The 23,021-nt window shown below is 53.6% G+C and overlaps 1 protein-coding gene across 1 annotated transcript; it reads right to left on the bottom strand.

Moving 5' to 3' along the window:
- Positions 1–10,614: 10,614 nt before the first annotated feature.
- Positions 10,615–21,298, bottom strand: ETV5 (ETS variant transcription factor 5). Its single transcript, XM_048955189.1, has 13 exons — positions 21,188–21,298; positions 20,590–20,725; positions 20,246–20,333; positions 20,087–20,134; positions 19,927–19,977; positions 15,910–16,039; positions 15,322–15,600; positions 14,141–14,400; positions 13,617–13,676; positions 13,246–13,314; positions 12,964–13,133; positions 12,517–12,618; positions 10,615–12,390 (listed from the first exon to the last, which is right to left on the bottom strand). The coding sequence occupies exons 2-13, from the start codon at positions 20,632–20,634 to the stop codon at positions 12,169–12,171; spliced, it is 1,524 nt and encodes a 507-aa protein (XP_048811146.1). The 5' UTR covers positions 20,635–20,725; positions 21,188–21,298; the 3' UTR covers positions 10,615–12,168.
- Between the last annotated feature and the right edge of the window lie 1,723 nt (positions 21,299–23,021).

Genomic DNA, 23,021 nt, shown 5'->3' with positions numbered 1-23,021 from the left:
AGGGCTGCAGTGGGGAAACAGCACTCAGTCAATGGAAATATTTGTTTTATCAGAACAGTAGAGAGTAGAAAAGCTATCTTGGCCGGAGTGTTGCAGTGACAGGCACTCGAGCAGTGCTTATCGTGTCCTAGAGCTGACATTGCTTGAGACACAGCCTCACTTACATGGTCCCTGGTCAAACACTGGGCGCTCGGTTGACCTTCTTCAAAGTGCCAGGAGGAACTGAAGTGTTCTCACAGTTGCCTAGATGACATCACGTGGCCCTGCACTGCCATTTCTCTTGTAAATGGAAAGAAAGCAACCTGTGAAGCCCTTGATTTATCAGACTTGCATCTGTATTTTATACTGAAGTACCAAACAATAGTCAGGGAGCGACATTAAGTGTTTTCTGCAAAAGTGAAGTGCCAAACTTCCCCATTTTCAGCCTTGCTGTTTGGACCTTGAGAAAAAAAGTCGTCTCATTTTCTGTGATTCTTCTTTTAGTGTGCAAGCTCCTTGTGTGGATTTTGTGTGCAATTAAGTTGAAGATGAAGCAGGTCTCGAGTCTCTCAGATGGCTTTCTGAGAAGATCAGGCCCCCGAGTTGTTCCGATGGCCTTGCCAAGAGGTTTCTTAACATGCCTCTCACCCACATGTGGTTCCTTGAATTCCATTTCTTCACTGGTACTGTTTTTCTGTCAATCTAGGTTTCGTAATTTTTGTAGCCATAAATTTGCCACGGTTTAGTTATTTTCTTAGGGCAACATGAAAACAATACATTTCACCAAACCAAAGACAAGGAAACAGCTAACAGCTAACTTAATATACTGCTGGCAGAGTCTATAAATTTCTTTTATCCAAGTGGTTTGACAGATGGAGTTTAAATACTCCTCAGAAAAGCCCGTAACCTCTTCAACTCTAAACATTTTGACCCACTGGGATTATGAGCCTGCAGCAGAACTAAACAGAGTGATCCTCAGCTGAACTTTACACCACCGTGCAAGACCTGGAAGTGCACTGCACGTTCAAGCAGAGTCTGTGGGAAATAGAGCACTCCTGGGTCAACCACATGACTGACCCAGAGGCAAGGTCCAGAGACTGTTCAGGCAAGGTCATATAAAGAAGACTTCCCTTCCACAAGAAAAAAAATTAAAAATGTGTTGGGGAAATGATTTCCAACTTCCTTACAAACATATTTCAGACTTCAATCTCAGAAGAAGCTTCCTCTCGTTCCTTGGCCCAAAGCTATTGATAGCACTACAGCTTTCATTCTCCATCATAGTATCATAGAGTCGTTAAAGTTAGAAAAGACCTCTAAGACCATCAGGTCCATCCATTGACCTACCACCAATATTGCCCACTAAACCACGTCCCTCAGTGCCACATCTCCACTGTTCTGGAACACCTCCAGAGATGGCGACTCCCCCACCTCCCTGGACAGCCCATGCTGGTGCCTCAGTGCTCCTTCAGAGAAGTCTTTCCTAATATTCACCCTGAAGCTGGCACAGCTTAAGGTCATCACCTCTCATCCTATTGCTGTAACCCAATTGACCTGTTTTGTCACAGCCTCCTCTCAAGGAGTTGCAGAGATCAATGAGGTCTCCTCCGAGCCTTCTTTTCTGCAGACTACCCATCTCAGCTCCCTCACCCGCTCCCCATAACACTTGTGCTCCAGGCCTTTGATGTCATATCTCTACTTTTGTCAGAGCTTGGATGGCTAAAGCTGAGCTCAGAACAAAGGGCTAAAGAAACCTATTGTTTCCACTGCTGGTCCTATCTCATGACCTTCTCTCGTACTTGCATTATTCCACACCGAAGCTAGATAAGGTGAGTTCCCACCTCCAGAATGCTCCATCCCATACTGGAACGTGACCTTGATCCCAAGTCCCTTCCAATCCACTGAAAGGCACTCTAGAGCACGGTGAGGCACTGAGAGCTTTGTGGTCACTGATCTGCTGGGAGGCAAGAGGATGAGCAGGACAAGTCTCACACCAGCTCTTGGTCCCCAGCACAGCCAAGAAGAGGAACTGCAAGGTTGAATCTGAAGTGCTCTCAGATTCACCACGTCACCTCTTTGCACCTCATGTGACAGTGCTGTGCTGTGATCAACACAGAGGCGGTTTTGTTCCCGTTTCCCACCAGAATTAAGCTTGATTTTTCTGGTGATCTGAAGATTTAAAAAAAAAAAAAGTCTTTTATTTTAATCTCATTGGCACTTCAAAGGAAAATTTGAATCATCGCTAAGCTGCTAGAGCATTGCTCTCAGTTCCTCAGCCAGGAGATACTAAGAGTGCCTTCTGAAGCCTGGCAAGCTTCCACAAGCAAAATCCCTGTCCTGTTTGGTGCTGGAGGGGCTGTCAGAGCTCCTAGGGAATGATGCCTGAGGCCATGGCCATCCCAGTAACCCGGCAAGCTGCTTTCTGTCCCAGAGGACGCAGAGGGGAGGCCTCATGGCAGCCTACATCTCCAAACTGCCCGATCTCAAGGAGCGTTTGAACACGGCTCTCACACATAGAGTTTGCCTTGGTGATCCCTGTGGGTCCTTTCCAACTGAGGATATTCCATGATTCTATAAGTTATACAGGAGAGAGCATGACTGGTGCTTGTGCTCGCAGCACAGGCTGTTGTTTGCTGTTGCCATTCTCTGGGCTGGTGCACGCTGCAAGCCATGGGGTTGTGGCCGATGCTATATTATCCAAAGCTGTGAAAAGATGCTTCAAATGTCTATGTCCTTGGTTTTTATGGCTTAACTGGAGAAGGAGAACAGCACTGCTAAAAATACTTACATGTTCAGTGTAGCATTCTGTCTCTGAGGGAGAGCAATGGCCTCACAAAGTGAAGCCAAAGCTGTATATTATTACAAGCAATAAACCTACTGGAGTCTGTAGCTGGCGTGCTCTAAATTACGAGCCAGCCTTTCCAAAGCTTACAGCACAGAGGTGGGAAGACTGGAAAAGTAGCACAGTAGCTTTGCTTAAATTCAAGCAGACTAATTAAGGGGAAAAATATTCAATTTAGTAGCATGCTCTGTATTATTTTGAGAGGGCGTTCACACACCTGAGGGCACAGCAGCCCCCATCACCCTGCACCTCGGCCCTTCAGCCCATTGCTGCATGCCATCACGTAGGGGATGTCTTGGGGACACCAGGAGCCTGGGCTGACAATGTGCTGAGCAAGATTGATTTGCTGCTACTTCCATCGGCCCATGTAGGAGTTTGTAAAAGGAGAGGCACTGAGAGAAAGGACAGTGAAAAGAGTTGAGGAGCACAGTATGGTCAAAGAGTGTCCATGGATGCACAGCGTGATTTCCAGTGAAGATAGCTTCTTACTGAGGAGCGTTTGTTGACTGTATGTATTTATATCTACAGACATAAAAATTTCAATCACTCCTTCTTTTGAAAGGCGTAATAGCAGCTGAGAAAACATTTGTCCTTTTTCAAAGGGCTGTATTTACGTTAGCATTGGAGTGATCCAATACGGAGGCACCGGGCAGGGCTGGAGGGGACTTGCTTCTGCCCTTGAAGATGGAGTAGAGGCTTACATCAAAAGTGGGATTTAATCCTGCTATTTTTCACTTAAAAGATTTAGCAAAGTGCCTCCCTTTTACTTCAGCAGTGTCTCCAAGCACTCTCAGGCTTTAAAGAAGCAAAATAGAGTTGTTTTTCTTATTTTTAAAGCTAGCAGTGATCAGCTGGGGGACAGGAGTCCTTCTCACATGCCCCATGTCTCGGCCCCAGCCTCCCCAGCTCCAACACTTGTACTTCTGCTGCAATCTCTCTGACATTTTCCAATCTTTTCACATTCATATTTTAACATTCAATATCAAGGTTACTCAAGACATGTCTGTACAGGGGTTGGGTATAGCTGTGGGTATAGCCATCTGTGCCATTAAGCCAACCCCAAGCAGCCACACTGCAAACTTAATTCCTTTCAAAGGAGTGCTGGAGCCAAAAACTGGTGCAATTAGAGGGAAATACGGGAGAGGTTCGCTCATAAAAACTCCTCCACTCTTTTTTGTTTGAGCTAATGGATCCCTCCAGCTGATGCAATTGGAACCATTTGTCTGGTTCATGACGTGAAGGGGAAAACTACGGGGAAGAGGGGAATGGGATGCTGCTGGCTGGTCCTGCACGTCCCACTGTCAGACTTCTAAGCTTCTCTCTTGCTTCAAGTTGCATGCAGAGTTTTGCAGCTCCCTGGGGCATCATGCAGCTTTCCCCAGGGGCCAGCTAAATCAACGCACACGTCAATGTGTTGTTGCCATTCATATGTATCCAAATGAGGAGGTGTGTTTAAAACATTTCTAAAAACAGCTTGTGGTTTTGACCTAAGAAAAGACATGAATGATTTCCAGAAGAAAACTTGAGATCCAAGCACACTTACTACGTTTACATCTCCTGTGATACAGCTGCGCCGGCCTCACTTTCCAGGAGTAGGAGCAGCAAGAGTGTGCAGAACACAGAGAAAAAGCTTGGAAAATATGTGCACATGTGCCTGATCTCCAGGCACTCATGGGAGAAGATAAACAATTTGCTTGGAAATAATCCTGACACCTTCCTCTCCTCATTTAGCAACCACTCAACCTGCTGAAGAAAGTGTGTTAGTTGACTTAAAAGCTTTCACAGGACCTAAAGACTGTTTTATCTCCTCCTTGGTGGCTGCTCTCTGGGATGGCCGACTTGCTGGGTCTTCATGGGATGTTTGCAAGGAGGTGCTTACAAGGAGGTATATATGCTGTTTTCATCTCTTCCTGTTACAATGCTGTGAAGAAAAAAGGCAACGTAAAAAGAAAGGGCAGAGTAGGAGAGTTCACTGATGTTATTGCTGTCACCTCTTCTTTGCCTGGGCAGTATTCAGATGTGTTCGTGGTCTGCATGCACCAAACCTGCCCTGCTGTGCCTTCCCGAGCTGCTGCTGCATGGGCAGAAACACCAGGAGTGGCTTGAAAGAGTTTGCTAGTCTCTGCAATCTTGTGCTTCTAACACTACCAGTGTTCCCCTGTTATTGCTGTGATTGCCTTTGAAGCCTGGAACCAAATTGCAGCAAGCTCCCTGGGGGCTGCCTTGTTTGTATCCAGTTGGACATGGGTGAAGCTATTTCTAGTCTGGATGGGTGCATGGAATCCAGCTCCAAAAAATGCTGCTGCTGCAAAAAGTCTGTGTTTAGCCCAGTCTTGTCTTGGAGGGAGCACTGTTTTATTCAAACACATGATCATCCATAGAACTTGGATAACGAACGTGGAACTAAAAGAAAAATCTCCATGCCCAGGCACATCAGTGCTTCAGGCAACAGGAAAAAAAAAAAATATTTCAAGGTTGGATGTCATAAACAGGCAGTTCTCCTTTAACACAGTGCTGGTAGCCTGGCCCCATTAATTACTTTTGGGCTCGAGATGCTCCATGGCTCCCGGGTCCCTTAGCAGCTGGCTGCAGAGCTCCCCTGGGCTGCCTGACCTCTGCTGGGGTTGCTCTCTGTCCCTTTTCTTAATGCTATCTTTTTCTTTATCTGCAGAGCTGGCCTTTTCCATATGTTGCTTGCTGGAGACAACAGCATGACAGATTTCTTCTTTCCCCTCGGAAGTCAAGGCTCGAATACTTGACCGATCCTTTCGGTTGCATACGTGGTCATCCAGACCATGTTGCATGGGAATAAAAACGACATTGCTGCTACAGCACTGCTGAGCCCACGCAGCTGGAGAAAAAGAAAGAAGGAGCTCAGCACAGGCACTGTGCTAAGGAGGAATTTGGGTGCTTGCAGCTGCTCTGTTCTCCCACACAGATAAATCCATAGGGTTCTCCTCCTGGCTAGCTGTGTATGTGCACAAGGACATCTCCTGGGAGCAGGACCTGGAGGCAGCCTCCATTTGAAGGCTGTAGAGGGAACTACAAGACAGAACATGGTTGCTTGAGCTTTGTTTCCTTTTGGAAACCAGGCTAAAAAGCACGCAGTCAGCTGACAGCTCCATCACCAGCAGCCAGCATAAGGAGCAGGGCATTCCTGGTACATGCACACAGTACACACCATATTAAAGCTGGAGAACTGCTGATCTTCCACAAGCTGCTAATGACTATTTTGGCTCGGGTGGCTGCTGATGTTCCCTAGGGAAGCCCAGATGATGCTCACTGTGGTGCCAGCCCCATTCTGGCAGCCCTATAGGAGCTCTACTTCTGTACCTCCTTTGTTTATCCCATTCTCCTTTTCACCATCCAGCGCCCTAAGGCTGGCTTGTGTGCTTCAAGGCGTGATCATATTGCTGATTGTGTCCATTTATGGCTTCTCCATGACAAAGGCATGAAATCATCTTGAATCCCTCACCCAGATACATAGGCGTACCTGTAAGCCTTTATCGCCTGCAGGCATGCAGCCCAGGACGTGTCTCAACAGTACTGCAAAAAATCAGCAGTTTTCAAGTAAAAAAAAAAACAAAAAATTATCAGGCCATCCAGCTAGATCTTGTCAAATCCTCTCACCTGGAGGATGAAAACTCTCATTTACAAAGAAAAAAGGTGAAGCTAATAAGTCTCAGTTGTATCCACACCTGCTCCTGTCCAAAAGCTGATGTCAACACAAAGCTCAGCTTGTGGGAAGCTGTGTATGGGGTGTCTCATGCTTCACGTGTGCCCTGCTTGTAGGGCACTGTGGCAGAAATGCTAAGTCATGGCCTGAAGCAGTGACTGAGCACCTGGTGGAAGGCAGGGCCAACCCAGGGGACCTCAGGTGCATGCAGTGTACCTGAGTGATTGGAAGGGATGGAGCCAGGACCAACCCCCCACCCAGACCTCATTTAAGGGCTCGTATAGGAGGTGAGGGTATCTTGCTGGAGATCTCTGCCCACTTGAGGCCTTCTAAAGGTAAGCAGATTATTTCCTTTGTTTCTGTGTCTAGAACTGTTGCATTTGAGTATATCCTTACTTTGTTGCTGCTTGGAACTTTGCTACTATGTTGCTGTGCTTTCTGTCGTGCTGTAGTATTGCAAGTGTGATTCTGTGAGCCCTGTATCTGGCTGTCTTCTCTGACTTCAGAAGGAAACTGAAAACCAGTGTGCTGGGAAGGAGAAGTTCAAAGAGATGGTAGTAATGCAAATTTCATGTATCAGTGGCAAGAATACAAAGTTCCCTTTGACTTGGTAACCTTAAGAAACTTGGCGTCATCTCAGTGAAAAAGAAAAGTGGGGTCTATGGTGCATATATCTTGTGGCCCTTGTAGGTTCTGCAGCCTGTTTGTGATCCTGGCAGTGCCACCTAACAGATGGTGTGAGTGCAGTGCTAGCTGGGGAGAGTTTAGAGGCAGCCATGCTGCTTCCTTCCTCAGCCCATGGTGATGTGGTAAGAAAGAATGATGGATGGATGGATGGATGGATGGATGGATGGATGGATGGATGGATGGAGGAGGTGACACCTAGCCTGTTGGTGGGGTTCCAGATGAAAGCTAGATCATAGTCAGAGAATGGTTGGGTTGGAAGGGACCTTAAAGATCACCTGGCTCCACACCCCCCTGCCCTGGGCTGGGTTTCCATCTGCTAAATCAGGCTGCCTAGGGTCCAATCCAACTTGACCTTGAATGCCTTCAAGGACAGGGTATCTAGAACCTCTCTAGGCAAGCACTGAAGACCATTTCATTCATCAGCCTAGTTCCTTTGCATCCCAAAGCTCATAGAGGTACTTCCAATGTATGCAATAGGAAGTGTGGATGCCCTTGGCAACCCTCCCCCCTGCAAACCTGCTCCATGCCAGATGGAGAAGTGCAGGAGGTGCTGGTGGGAGGTAGAGCAAAAGAAAGGTATCAGAGCCAGCTGACAGGGCCCCCATCCAAGCATGGGGTGGAGAGGACTGGTTGCCCACCTGGCAGATGAGGTGGGTGTAGAGCAGAACCCAAGTGCATGCAGGCTGAAGCCTAACGAGCTGCAAGCTGTTCTCTTATGTCATTATATTTAGAGACACATAACCAGGATGTGTCTGGAAAGGCTCCTTTCTAATGACTCATTTCAGAACAGTGGCGTCAGTAAGCCACAGTTTTTGCTTTGCTGTGATTTTAGAGGGAGTGAAGGTAAAGAAGTCAGTTGAGCCCAACTGATGGCAAGGCTGTATGGAGAAGCCAGGATTGAAACACAGTGCCCGTGTGTCAATGTGCAGTGCTCTGAGTGATATCTTTAGAGCTGCTTTAGCTTCAGAAGTCTGAAAAATCGCTATGGGTATCTCATATCTCCAAATTGATTTTAATGCCACTTCCACAAAGAAAGCAAACAGTCTTGAGCATCAATTGAGTACCATTGTTCTGCCCAGCAGGTTTTTGCCTTCTGCTTGACGCCTAGATGTGTTGATTTTTATTTTGTGGCTTTCTTGGAGGAAAAAAGTAAGTGCTGTGTCGGGACGGGGATCTGACCTGCAGCCTGGGCTGCTGCTGCCCTCTCCTGGCTCTGACAGTGTCAAGAAACCGAGATTTCCCAAAAGAGAATCCTGCAAGCCTGGGTCCATTTCCCAAAAGGGATTCTTGCAAGCTGGTACCCGGCTGGCCTGTGCCGCATGAGCACAGCATGGCCTCATCCCCACCGCCGCCCCACTACATCCTTCCTCCCCACCCTGGTGCCTCATTTTGTGCGTTTCAGTGCCCTTTTCAGACTTTTTCCTGAGCTTTCCCACATAGAGAGAAAAATGTCACATCCCAGAGATGCTCCTCGTGTTGGCCTCTCCAAAATGTGCCTGCTCAGGGTCTGCAGGATGACGGCGCAACCCGTGCAGCACAGAGCGCCCTGCGTGCAGCAGCTGCCTAATGGTTTCAAAAGCCACTTAGTGGCTTATTGCGGTGTGAGTGGGTGGAAGCTCAGCACCAGAGAGCTCAGAGGCAGCCGTGCAGCCCCTGCTTTCCTCCTGATGGAGCGCAGGAAGAGGAGTGTGTGGTTTTGTTTTGGCTTTTTTTTTTCCCCCCTGAGATCTGCTCCGTGTACCTTGCAGGGCATGGAGTTGAGCACCGGGAGCCTGGGCACAAACAACCACGTTTGTGCTCCCCAGATTCTTCTGCATGCTCTGTGCTACAGGTCTGCACAGTGCCATTGCAGCTGGGAGATGGGGGATCCCCAGGGCAGTGTCAGCTGTGCTTCCCACTAATGCTCTTCCAGTCAGGGATGGAAAACTCCATTGTGGGCTATTAAATATGAAGTCCCCAAGCCACAACTCAGGTTGCAGATGGAAGTGCTGGTCTACTTATACGCTCCTCTCCAAAAGCCAGGCAGACCTTTGGCTATCCATTGCTTTTTGAACAATTTCCAGCCTAGCTACATCCTGAGGTAAGGAGAGCAGAGATGTATTTGGTAAATTATGTATGTATGTAGGGCTGTGGTGATGTTCTCCTCTTTGTGATTGCCACTTTTCCAGGCAATTCTGAATATATGCCTTACATCTGAGCAGCTTCTGAGCTATGTGTCTGGTGAAACCAAGCTCTTTTATCGACAGGAGGCAGGTGGTCCTGTGAGGTGGAGGGGAAAGACATTGGTCCCAGGGACCTGCAAATTCAAGGGGCAAATTCTTGATGCTCTGAGTCATTAAAAACCAATGTGGTGTCAAACCATCAGAGGCTTCACACCCTTCCACCCTGCCTTGATACATCCCAACCTGCAGCTGATGAAGGAACAAGGAGTTATGGGGGTGGTCTTCCTGGGGGTTGCATCATGACACACAGGGTGCTTGTGTGAGTGCCACCCTCTCACTGTTCCCCAGGTTTGGGTCCCATCACCCCAGGACCACCTGCTTGCTGGCTGCCACTGCCCTGGTTTTCCACTGCTTTGCCCTCAGTGCTGGTACTTGGTCTGCTGCAATTCCCATCAAAATGGGATTACTGGGCATCAGTGTATGGAGCTGAGCTTTTCAGCATGAGGCCTGGCAAAAAGGATGTCCACCTGTATGTTGTGTGTATCTTTAGATAGAGAATGCACTTGGAAAATCGCCCCCATCCAGACTGCTGGGAGCTACATTTTTGCCACAAGGCCACTTCTTCCCAAAATGCTGGCACAGTGGGGAATGTTCTGCTGCACTGTTCTCTCACTGCTCCTTCCCAGGATGCACACCTGAGCGTTGCTGGGGCTTTCATGGTGAGCTTGCTTGCCAAAACACAGCTAGTTGCCATGAGGCATCCAGGCGATGCCAGCAGGGATGATGCAGCACTCCCAGCACCTTTGAGCTTTTCCCCAGCCTGGTGTAGTGATGACAACCTTTCACACAAGTCAAGTCCTCATGGTACAACCCCATACAGACAGCCCAAGGTTAAGTTACATGGTGTAGCTTATTTAGCTTGCTGGCTGTTAAAATCCTGAGGAAAACCACTGCTGAGAGCTGTGCTCCAGCTTCCAGTGCCCTTGGTGGGGTCTCAGGTTTCCAGAGGTGAGTGAAGGGGACAGATACTGCTGTACCTACTGCTCAGGAGCAGCAATATTAAGTTGCACCACCCTGGGGACAAACAGTCCCCATCAGAGTGGATCCTCATGCCAGACACAGCTCTGTGGAAGCCCTGCAAGTACTGAAGATGGGAGTGAGCAGGCAGGCACAGACTCCATGTTACCCCAAAGCAGGGCAAGAAAGCTTGCCCTGCCCCTCAGAAAACCCGATATAGCATCTGGCAGCACACACAAAGCACAGCCTGGGAGGAACAGAAAGCAAGATTCTTTATTGTACACAGTACAGAACGTAATGCGGATTTGCAGGAGATACATAGCCCTGCTTGAGTAAAGGTTATTTCAGTCAGTCCTCAGATTTAACCCCCTCTGCACTGAGCAAATGTTCCTAGCCATCCCCAAGGCACAGTGCCTGCAGTCACCGCTTCCTGACGGCACTGGGCACGCTGCACACTGTAGGGACAGCCAGCCAGCCTGCAAGGGTTAATCTTCATACTTCCCCCAAAAAAGAATGGATCAGTCCAAAAACAACCAAAAAAAAAAGAGAAAAGACACCCAACAAAATAAAATCCCCCCAAAAAAACAACTGGAAAAAAAAAAAAAACCCAATCCAAACAAAGCTAACTAAGGATGAGAAAAAAAATTCCTATACAGCATTTACAACAAAAACATGTAGCCATTAGGGGTGGGGGGGGAGGCAGGGGCATATATATGAGAGGTGGAGGAGTGTAGGGAGTTGTGGTGGGCAGGGGCCAAAGGGAAGGGACTCCAGCCTGGCCCTGTTATGCACAGAGGGGAGCAGAGCCCCTGGGACAGGGATGTGAGCTGTGAAATGGAGTGGACCAGGTACTTCGGCAGGCAGCCTGGTGAGCCGCAGGGGCATCGGCACAGCAGCTGGGCTGCAGAAAATAGCTTTGCCTTAAAATACAAAATAATCTACAAAAATCAGTTAGAAATCTGTTTTTTTTTCCCCAAAAACATCACCCACCCCCATATCTCCCCCCAAAAAAAGAAAGGAAAAAAAACAAAAGAGGGAGATAGCATCACAGCAGCCCCCCTCCTGTGAAATTAAACCCATCGCATACAGCCTGAGCTGGGGAGAAGTGAGGGGGGATGTGGAAAGGAGTGGGGCAGGCTGACAAATTGTTAAATGGGAGAGTAATGCTTGCTGGGAACAAGGAGGGACGGGGAGGTTGTGTCTGGGAAGAAGGCAGAAGGCTCCTCCAGCTTGGGGTGGGACGCCGCACACATCAGCCCCAGGGCACCGAGCCCCCCGACACCCCCTCGTCTGTGCAAATCAAAGCCCTTTCCAACACACAAGGCAGCTACGCGTATTGTGATCGATGCAAAGCAGATTGTCGTGACAATTCGCTACAGTCACACCGTCTAGACCAGTCCCACAGGCGCTGCTGAAGCCATCAGCCATCGCATGCTCGCGAGAAGCGTGGCCAGGGTCAGAGACTTGGTGCTTAGCTCCCAGCTCCCCAACACAGCCGTGGGACGCTCGGCGCCAGCCTCGGGCAGTCCTATGCACTAGCCCTTGGACAGTAAGGTTGCGAGCTCAGCGCTGACACACACTGGGCATTTTAGATTCCTCCAATTGCGCTTAAAGGTAAAGGCCAGTTTGTGTGCGCGCACGCGTTTTTTAGTTATTTGTTTCCTTTTTTTTTTTTCCTTTTTTTTTTTTTTTTGTTGTTGTGTTTCGTTTTTAAAAGAAATGGCAAAAAATACTCTTTACAAAACCTTTGCCCTTATTGGCCCACAGCAGACGTGCGTGCTAGCGCTGGTCGCTCCGCCAGCCGGCCATCAGTAGGCAAAGCCCTCCGCGTAGGGCAGGCTGCCGCAGTGCTCCACCTCCAGCAGGTAGGCAGGGCTGTCCTCAAAGTGCGTCAGCGGCAGGGTGTCCTCCTCGCTCACGTGGCAGTCGGGCTCTGCTTTCAGGAAGGGACGCTGATTGTCGGGGTATGCCATGGAGAAGAGGGCATCAGGGTCACACACGAACTTGTAGACGTACCGCTCGCCGGCCACCTGCAAGCAGAGAGAGTGTGAGCTTGGGGAATGAAGAGCTCGGCTGGAGTGACGGCAGGGTCACCCCATGGTGCTGTGTGCTGGGGTGATATTGAGGGTGCCCGAAATGGGTGCAGGGCTGCGTGCCTTCTGCATGATGCCCTTCTCATAGTAGTAGCGCAGGGAGCGGCTCAGCTTGTCATAGTTCATGGCCGGCCGGTTCTTCTGGATGCCCCAGCGCCGTGCTACCTGCAGGGGATGAAAAGCTGTGTTCAGGCACGGGTGCCTCAAATAAGCCAAACCACACAAGCGCTCTGCCAGCCCCAGGGCACTGCTCACACCACAACCGTGTTCCCCCATCCCCTCCGTCCCTTCCAAATCTCATTGGATTGCTGCAGTGCAGCCCACACGGAGCTGAAGGCCTAATCGAAAGGCATCTGATGAGGGGAGCCTGCCAAAATTTGCTTCCAAACCACAGTTTCCATGCACGGTGTTGGGGATATTATGGGTAACAACCACAGCTGCTCTCACTTGCTTGGCTACTTCCTCCACACCACCTGCACAGGAGGGAATGGCCTCGTACCCAACCCGTACCTCCTCGGGCTCGATCAGCTTGAACTCCATGCCACGGCCAGTCCAGGCGATGAAGTGCGCGTTGGCAGGGTCATCCAGGAGCGTGACGAGGAACTGCCAGAGCTGCAGCGACCCGCGCCGCTGGTAGGGAGGGCCCTCGCGGTACAGGGTGGGCTCCTGCTTCACCTTACCTGTGGTGAGATGGCCATTCAGCCACACAGGACCCAAGGGCAGCAGCAGACCTCAGGTCCAGCTCGTGCCCGTGCTGAGCCCAAACATGCCCCCCACCAGACCCTTGCTTACCCTCCAGTCTTTCTGGTACCACGCACGTGTCGTCAAAATACAATCGTGTGTCTTTTTCATATGAAAATCCTAAGGGAAGAACAGCGTGCTGTGAGCAGCCCCCTCCCCAGGTACCCATTCCTCTGCTGTGGGCCTTGCTGAGACATGGCTCTGTCCTCCCCTCACCCCAGGATCCAGGACGGCCAAAGCCCTCTTAGCAGCTATTTCAGGTGGTTATCTCAGATTATACAGGGCGGCACATCATTCCCATGTCTGCAGGGAGAGGCTGGGAGCAGGGAGAGCCCCGGGTGTGGAGCAAAGCTGCCAGGGGAAGGAGGGAGGGGATAGGATAGGAAGGGCCATGCTAGCAGGCTCCATCCCACGTTTCTCACCATCATGGCTGCTGGGGAAGAGGCCCCCTCTCACGTATGAGGACTGGCAGTTAGGCACTTCTGAAAGGGAAACATAGGCAGCCATAAGCCTGGTGCATCCTCATCCGCAAGCACAACCCCCATATACCACCCCAGGCTGTCCTATTCCACCTGACATGCTGCACAGCCCCACTCCCACCTCTAGGGAAAAGTGGTACAATTTACAGCACTGGGACTCACTCATACAACTGTGTGTAGCGCGGCTGAAACTGGCTTTTCACCACGTTATTTAGGCCACACATGATGGGAGGCAGCAATTGCCCATCACCAGCACCAGGCTTTTGGCCGCCTCCCTTCCCTCCCAGCCATCTGCTCGGCTGCACTGAACCGGCCACCCCCAGCCCAAGGCTGTGGTATTTTTAGGCCCTAAGGCGCTTAGAGGATTTTCCGTGATGCTCGTGGAGTCCGGCGCCAGCCACCAGGAGCTGCAGTGGGATGAACCCAGGCCCCAGTATGTCAGTATGTCCGTCCTGCTCCTCACCTACCTGAGTCGATGCAGTAGTCCCGGGGCTCCTGCTTGATGCCCATGGGGGACTGGAAGCCGTGCCCAGGGGGGCCGGGCAGGCTGGGGCCGGCGTGCTCATAGAGCGGGTCGTGGTACTCCTGTTTGAATCCCTGAGCGGGGTGGGGGGCAGCGGGGCCAACAGGTTCTGACAGCTGCCGGTGGTAGACGGGGCGGCTGTCCCCAGGAACGCCGGGCTGTGGTGGGAAGGGGTGGCAGGGCTCAGACATCTGCCTCTGGAACCTGCAGAAAAAGGGACACGGTGTCACCAGGGGCAACCATGAGCTCAGCCAGTGCTACGTGTCCCCATCTGGGACACAGCGCATGGCCATCACCTGGGTTTGAGCCTGTCAGGGTGCTTGGTCCCCCAGGCCAAGGGATGGAGATCCACCTTGCATAAGGCAAGAACCTATGGGATGTTGGGGTAAGCGTGGGGGAAAAAAAACAACAACAAAACCAATGCTGTAAGATAAAAATTGAGCCAGCTTAAAGCAGGTGAGGCAGTGCTGCTTGGGGCCCAGGGCCACTGCAACGGGGCAGGTGCTGACGCAAAGCCAAATCCCCTCTGCTGCGCCGCACAGCCAGTTGGCCACTAATCTGCCCAGGATTAAACCTTGAACTGGGTACGGACAGCACTATTTTGGGAGCGAGGGGCCGGTGCCCTCCCATGAGGCTCGGTGCTGCACAGGGTATGGGAGTGGGCTGAGGGGTGCTGCCGACCCCTGCACGGTGCAGCACCGTGAAAGGCGATCTCCGGGCGCCCGCTCCTTTCGGGGCCGCTGAGCGCTGCTCAGCTTTGTAACCAGATCCCTCCCAGCTGACGGGCTGGGATTACTCCATTTCCGACCCGCGTCCCCCTGCCCTTCCTGAGTGAAACCCAAGCCCCGTGCTGGTATGGCACTTCCAGATGGGTCGCAGCCAGTCCCCCGCATAGCTCCAAGGTCGCCCAGAACCGAGCTCTGTACCGGAGTTGGCTGCTGTGCCAGGAAGGGACGCAGCCTGACCTTCCCTGTTCGCTGCATCCAGCCTCAGGTCCTCCTCCCATAGGGAGCACCATCCCCACGAGCCCAGAAGATGTGCTGGGGTTCGCACTCATTGCAGCCCCAGCAAAAAGCGACAAGTGTCCCGCCTATGTCCCCACCTCTGGAGGCCACCGAGCCTTACCTGTGCTCTGTGGGGTACTGGTTTTCGGACATCATCTTTGGCATGTGCACGGGCGGGTGGGGCGGCCGCGGCACGGCGAAGGTTTGCTGTCTCTGCTCCTGCAGCAGGTGTGGTGCCGGCGCCGTGCTGCGCAGTGGGGCAGCTGGGCCGCCATGGGCAGCTGCCTGCACCCCTGGGGCCGGCGGCGGTGGCAGGGACGAACCCGGCTGCGCGGGGGACACCGGCGTGGCGGGCGGTGTTAATGGCTTGAACCCGGCGGGGGGCTTCCTGTCGTAGGCACTGCAGTGGGGAGAGGGGATGGGGGCTGAGGGCAAGGCAACGCTAACGCGGTCAGACAGCTGCGGGCCCCAGGGAAAGCAGGGTGCAGAGGAGACTGACGCATGAGACAAGAGCCTGTGACATGGCCACCGCTACCACTGGCATCAGGAAACAGCCCTCGTGGTGTGACCACCTGCAAGGGGCTCCGACTAGCCAGACAGGGGACCCCAAACTCCTTCTAGCACCGGTGCTTTGACTGCTGACATGGAACGCTCCCCATCACCCAGCTTCCAAAGAGAGGATGTCAGAACGGGGCTCGCAGGGACGTACCAGCAGTTGTAGAGGCACTTGTCTCCATAGCTGGCACAGAGAGCCTGCTCGTGGCTGCAGGCCGACAGCTCTGAGGAAGGGCTGTGCAGCTCCCGCTTGATCTTGGCTGGAGGTGGGGCGTGCAGGACCACTGCAACAAGAAGGAGGAGGAGGAAGACATGGGCACCACTGACTTCCAGCCGTGACTCTGAGCTGCGTGGGAGCAGGCCATAGGCACAGACAGATCTGGGGAACAGCTGTGTGGGTGCTCCCTTTTGGAAACCAGGAGCACGGGAGCACCAGAGAAACACAACAGCACAAAAAATCCTCAGCAAGGACTATAGGGACACCTGGGTATCACCTGCAGAGGGGATCTGCTCTCATGATGCATGGGGGCAGAGCACGGGCTGTGACAGGGATGTGGGTGATCACTGATGAGCGGTGTGCATGGACCAGCCCCTGCAAAGCAGCTATGAGCCCAGCTGTGCTGCCCTTTGCCACACATGGACCTTTCCCTGAGCGTATCCAGACTCACATCTATGGAAGCCTCTACATGCTTGCCTGCACGCAGCCCCAAATTAGCCAGCCAGAAGTGGTGAGCAGCAACCAGCACCACGTGTCCTGTGCTCAGTGCCGGGACCACTGGGGATGGGAGCCATGACTGTACGAGTTCAAGGGGCAAACAGCCCATTAAACCCAAAGCCTTCCCAGCTCCAAGCCCGTTCACTATATATACATTTTAAACCGAGTAATATATGCTTAACCTCTTTAATTTCTAAAAGCGGGTGCTCTAGGAAAGGGAAACCACGTCAGAGATCTTTACCTAAATCACGCCTGAGCGGGAGAGCCAACACTAATCGGAAGTGGAGTATTAGCTTCATGCGAAGTCTAAACACAGCCCAGCTACACCAGAGGGGAGCAAATAGATCCAGGACAACTGTTCACAGCTTGCCAGGTAATTAGCTGCTCCCCTAATTTGTCAAACCCTTTAAAGAGCTGCTGACTCCCCCCTCTCTCCCCGCCGCCGTAGCCCAGCACAGCTGGTACCAAGGGCAAGAAAAACCCAAAGGAGCATTTGAAACACGAAGCCCGGGCTGAGCAAGCACAGCCCCTGCGCTGCCTGGAGCCTCCCCGGAGCCAGATTTGCTCCCCCTGTGCTCTCCCTGCGTGCATTTTGGGCCGGTGTGGAGGCTGCGACGCCGCAAGAAAGCAAAGGGGAAGGCACTTTGGAAGGGCTCCAGCTGCCGATCACGGGCATGTTTCTCCCTAACAGTCTCCGTGTTGTTCAAGCGGGTTGTTTTTCCGCCAGCCGCACAATGGGGTCTGGTTATTCATTGAAAAAAGTCTCTGAGCGGGCACCACCCTCCATTCACAAACAATTTGGAGCGCTCCATTCATGCGGTTGGAAGGGGGAAAAAAAAAGAAAAAAAAAAGAAAGAAAAAAAAGAAAAAGAAAGAAAAATTTCCCCAGAGCTTAGTGCTGCCATTCAAGAAAAGGGAAACGATACTTAAGATCATAACAGAGACCAGCTGTCCTCGCAAAGAAGCCTGGACTTTGTGCAACGTTTGAATTCCTTACACAAACAGCACGGGGCCGGGCGCGCTGCGCTCCCAGCTCGGCCTTTCCGCCAAGTTCATTCAAAGCAGAGCGATTGTGCAAGGTGGTGAGGCCGGAAAGCTCTTTGGCGAGAGTCAGGAGAAAGAAAAATAACCGCCAGCGGCTGCTGGGGGAAGCACCAAACCACGCTGCCTCTGGGGGCTGGGCAACCTGAGCACGGCCCTGCAGGGGCCACGTGGAGGGGGTGGGGGGAGCACCCACGATGGCCTTCGGTGGGCTGCGTTGGTCCCATAGGATGGGCAGAGCCCAGGGGGGGAACAGCATCGCATCTCCAGCCGGGCCGGCCTCAAGATGCCACCTAATAGCTGACAGCTCCTGCAGGGAAAGGGACACCCCAAAACCTTTTGGGGCTTTGAATCCTGAGCCCCGATCTGGATGGCACGTGACAGGCCTGGAGGCTGCAGCTTCATGCCCCAAACACCGCTCCGACACAGGCACCAGCTGGGGACCTTGGCACCGCCGCGGCCGTCACCTGGGCACCAGCTCCCTGCCAGCCCCTCTGTCCCCCCAGCACAGGACGCACCCAAGGTCACACCAGGAGAGGAGCCAGAAATAGAAGCCGTGCTCCTGCTTTCCTTTGTTTAAGCACTCCTTCCTCAGAAACAAACCTCCTGCCTTCATTTGGGTGTCTAAAAAAGAAAAAAGCCAAAAAAAAAAAAAAAAAAAAAGCCTGCTCATCGCCTTTGCTGTGAACCATCCATGTGGGGGAACACGATTCCCCAGGGAACAACACTCCTCCCTACCAAAAAAAGGACCCTACACGTTCCCACCCCCAGCGCTCGCTGTCCCCAGCACAGTCCTATCACCCTGCGCCTATGTAAACAACTGCCCCAGATAAGGTGCTGGGCACATGCCCTCCTCCCCAGGGCCAGGCGGGAGGACAGGAGACACGTGCCATGTGTTGACCAACACCTGTCTGCGAGCTGCCAAACCCAACTTCTGCCATGACATCGTGACCCACGAGAGTATTATCAGCCGTTCTGCAGGCAGCTTGCAAACCAGCAGGGCTTTCAGCAAGGTGGGAGCGATGGGTGTCACCGACACTCAGCACAGTGCACAGGGACACGGGGATCGAGCTGGGTGCCACCCATCCCATCATGCCCCCTCAGCAGCTGCCATCACTGGGAACTCTGGGGTCAAACACCCCAGCCAGCGAGGAGACCTTTGCTTCATCTCCCCAGGAAGGTTATTACGGCAGGAAGTCACGCAGGAACATCACCCTTCAGGTGACAAAATTGTTTTGACCCCAGTGACACCGGGCCGCACAGGCTGAGCCAGGCAGGAGCTCACTAAAAGCCTCGACCAAATGCTTTTTCCCCCCTGCATCACCCAGAGAAGTTTGTCTCTCTTCTCCCTGAGCCGTTCAGGTTACAAGGAAGCCGGCGGCTGCCAAAAGGCTCTGGAAGCAGCTCTGCTCCGCAGCCAGCCTCCCACGCACGCTGCAGTTTGCGCCGCTCCAAGCGGGAGCTGCTGGGCTGAGCGCGGATGGCAGCAGCGGCTGCGGCTCTGCCTCGGGGCTCTGCCTTTTATCTCGGGGGAGAAAGGGGGAAAAAAGGCGCATCTGAAGCCCAGGCTGTCTGGAACAGTTTAATGGCAAGCTTCCCATTCAGAAGTAATCAAAGAGCAATAATTAACATGCATTTACTGTAGTATAAGATACTCTGATGCATGCTGTGACAAAGCTGGAATGAAAAATCTGTTCGACTGCAGGCTAAATTTGATTTCCTTCAAGTTCTCTAGCTGTCTGCCTGAGCTGCAAACCCAGCACCGGGCTGCTCCTCGCGTTCTCCAGGTAACAACTCAAAGCCCCCATCCCCATCTGAGAATTAATGCCAGAGCTCTCCGCACACGCACGGTGCACCATTAGCTGTGCAGCAGCCCCTGGCTCGGGCAGTGAACCACGGCTAAGAAACAACTCTCTCTCTATTATGCAATTCAAGAGGGACTGCATTTTCACTGGCCTCCTTTTAAACACGCTCGCTTGCCAGAGATTAATGCTGCTTAAAGCAGCTCAAGTTTCACCGCTCGGGTCGGCTCTCGCCAGCAGCACGAGGCCAGGACTGGAAAAAGCTGCAGGAGTGCAGAGATTGTGGCTAACCGACAAGCCCAGCACGAGCTCTCGCTTCCACTTGAAAAGGAAAAGCAGCATTTTGGAGCAAATTGACGCTACTACGAAGGGGAGCCCAGGGCTCAGGCAGATACCCTTCCCACCGTTTGGCCCAGATTTACCCATTTATGAGACACAGGACACTGAGCCCCAGCTGCACAGACCCACACGTGCTCCCTCTCCAAAGCCCGAGGGTCTCGAGGCCTCAGGGGTTTGGTGCTGGTCTCTTTCCCAGAGAAGGGGTCCTACACTGTTGCATGCAGTGCCCCAAACGCTTCCACCCCACAGAGCAAACGCCAGGATGGTTACTTACGGTTATCAGACTGGAAATCTGGGACAAACTGTTCATCGTCGGGGACCTGAGCTGAAGAAAAAAAAGAAGAAAAAAAAGAGCATTTTTATAGCATTTTCAGCTCTCAAAAAAATGCACATGATGAGATTTCACATGGCAAAAAGCAGAGATCAGGACTTGCCTTCAGCTAGCCAGGCCTCCTGCAGCTGGCTGAGATCCTGGAAGAGCTCTGGAACACAGTGAGAGGTTTATGCATCCACAGAACACTGACCAAACATGCTGCTATTTGCAGGCTGACCCCAAGGGGAGCGGACCCACAGGGGCCTGCAGTGCTGCCTACCTTCCGAGTCGTGGGCCAGGTCGGTCTCCAAAAACTTCCTTTTCCTCTCGGAGCCCAACCGGCCTCGGCCCTCCTCAGCACAGGATTTCTGCAACAGCCACGGTGTGAGGGTGGCAGCTCCCAAAAAGATGGGGGAGCCCAAGGAAGTGCCTCAAAGACGAGGGGTGAGGCATGCCCCAAAGTGGACTAACAGAAAGTGCCTGCCCCGAAGGGGGTGTCCACAATGGGGACAAAAGGGAGGGGCAGCCCAAAGGGACCCAAGAGGAGGCATTCCAAGGGAAGGTGTCCTCAAGGGATCACAAGCAGGTGTTTCAAGGACTCGGGGGGGCTTTAGGCAGACTTACCCCAGGGCCCATGAAGGGGACCTGCTGGTCGTAGAAGCCATCCATGGTGCAGGGAGGCGGGCAGTGCCCCCGGCACGCTCAGCATCGACGGCGGCCCGGGAGGGGGCTCCCGCCTGGGCTTCGGCAAGATGCGAGGCTGCGGGGGGAGAGGCAACGGCAGGATCAGAATCGGGTCCCTTCAGGGCTGGCTGAGTACCGATGCGGGACCCGCAGCGGGTCGCGGACCCCCGGGCCGTGATGTCACCGAATTTCTATAGAAACAGCCGTGACATCACGCGGGGGGGAAGCGGCCCCGTCCCCGCTCCGCGCCGCTCTCCCGCTCCCCACCGTCCGTGCCGTTGCTCAGCGCCGCGGGGCCGCAGCCGGGCCCGTTCCCACGCCGCCCCGCGCGCCCCATTCATAAACTCCTCCCCCCCCTCCTCCTCCTCATTCACTCCCTCCCCCTCCCGCGCGCGCGCCCTCGCTCGCGCGCGCCCCCCGCCATTCACACCGCGCGGCCCGCGCCATTCATAAGCGCCGCCCCCACCCCGGGCCGCGCCACACCGAGCCGCATCGAGCCGCCAGACCCCGCGCGGACGGCGGAGCACCGCGGGCTCACCCGCTGCAGGCCGGGAGCGGGGCCGGGCGTGCCGGGACGGCGCAGCTCCGAGCCGGGCACCGCGCTGCCGCTCTGCGCCGGCCCGCAGCTCCCGAGCCAGCAGCCCCCGCCACGCCACGCCCAGCGCCGCTTGTTTACCCTCGGCGCCGCCCAATGGGGAGCCGGCAGCCGGCAGCCAGCGCCTGCCGATTGGTCGAGGCGCCGCCCGAGGGCCCGCCCCCCCGCGCCGCTCCGCGGGGCACCATTGAGAACGGCGGGGTGGGAGGGGGGAAGGCAGCCAATGGGCGCCGACTGATTTGCATGGCTCCGCCGAGAGCGTTTTTCATTCATAAAAAAATAGAAGGGGAAGAGGCCGGCGGGTGGGGCGGGGGCAGTGCAGGATTTAAAGTGGCCGCGGCCCTCCGCAGGAGGGGGTTGGGTAGGAAGCTCAAGGGCAGCTAAGGGGGGTGCTGGGCCAGCCTGGGAGCTTCATGAGGAACGTACAGCGTCCTGCAGAGCACGCGCTGCAGAGCCAGGCCGGTGGGTGAGGGGGCCTTCGGGCTTCATGCAGTTGCGGTGCACATGGGTGGTATTGGTGGGGTCTTCGGGCTCCTTCCTCTTCGGGACCCCGAGTTGAGCTAGCCCAAGCGGCCGCTGTGTTGTTTGACCCCTGCGCGCCTCGTAGCCCTCAAAGGGCTCTTTGGAGGAGGCTGTGGGAAGAGATTCCCATCTGCATAGGAATTTGAATGGTGGGAAGGGGTTGCTGCAGGTTTCCCAAGTGGCCGTGGGGGGATGGTGATGGCGGGAGCTGGAAGGCAGAGTAGAAGTGTGAGGGGATGGAACGGGGGCACAGGGAGGAGGAGGAGGCTTGCAAGTGGGCAATCATACCCCTGGACAGACCCTCAGGGCTCCCCAGCAGGACCTGCAGCACAGCCCATATAGGATTGCAGGTGGCTCAGAGGACCAGGAATTAGCTCAGGACATAGCCACAGGGACACGAACTTCCCAGCACCTGGCATGGCCCTGCTACTTGCCTCAGTTTCCCTGTTTATAGAAGTAAGCAGCGAATATGACACTCTGCTACCATGGTTCAGGATCCACAAACCTCACAGTTGTAGGGCCCAGGAAATCCCTGATGGAGCAGGTTAAAAGAGAGTGCTCAGCAAGTAGTGTTTTGCACAGCTTGGGATCCAGGGAGGGTGCCTTGGAGACTTGCAATCTGGAGGCTGTAGGCTTGCAGGTGGCCTTACAGAAGTGTGCCACTAATTTTTCAGGTGTTGTACCAGTGCAGATTGCTGCAGGGCTATCAGCATCCCCAGGGCTGACGCTGGTCTCTGTGAGCAGTTTGGCTCCCATGTTGCACAGCAGGGCAGTTGCCATCACGCCTCATTCACAAGCTGCTGGGACACGTGCGGTGGGCACAGGGTGTCCTTACCACTGGGGACGCTCCTGGGGGGCTCTGCAGGAGCTGGCACTCTCGTGTTTCCCTTTGCACAAGGGTGAGGAGGATTAAATCACCACTAGTAAAATTAGCAGATGACGCACAGTTGGGCAGGTGGACAGGGGGCTGTGGGGTGTCAGCAGCAGTGGTACACAAACAGCCCATGTCAGACCTGATGGCTGCTGCAGATGAAGAGGAGAGGTGTAGAGGCTCTCCCTGCCTTGTCTTTGCCTTTGAGTCAATTGGCCAGACCCTAGCCAAGCTACAGGCCGACTGCCATGGGGTCTCCTTGTGGTGCCTTTGGATGAGCCAGCGGCCATGGACACACAGGGTTGGGAGGGGGCTGGTGACCGGCACCTGCTAAATTTAGAGCCTACTTGGAGAAGAAAAAAACAACCAACACATCGCAGGTTC

This window comes from Lagopus muta, chromosome 9, assembly GCF_023343835.1.
Source record: "Lagopus muta isolate bLagMut1 chromosome 9, bLagMut1 primary, whole genome shotgun sequence".
Lineage (NCBI taxonomy): Eukaryota > Metazoa > Chordata > Aves > Galliformes > Phasianidae > Lagopus > Lagopus muta.
This window is presented reverse-complemented; position numbering and strand designations above follow the sequence as displayed.

Bases quoted from the DNA above. Each gene is read 5' to 3' on its own strand.
- ETV5 (XM_048955189.1), bottom strand. From the start codon at position 20,634: ATGGATGGCTTCTACGACCAGCAGGTCCCCTTCATGGGCCCTGGG. The intron at 19,978-20,086 runs GCAAGTCCTGAT...TTTTTTCTTCAG, and splicing joins GGAGGCCTGGCTAGCTGAAG to CTCAGGTCCCCGACGATGAA. The intron at 14,401-15,321 runs GTAAGGCTCGGT...CTTTTTCTGCAG, and splicing joins CAGTACCCCACAGAGCACAG to GTTCCAGAGGCAGATGTCTG.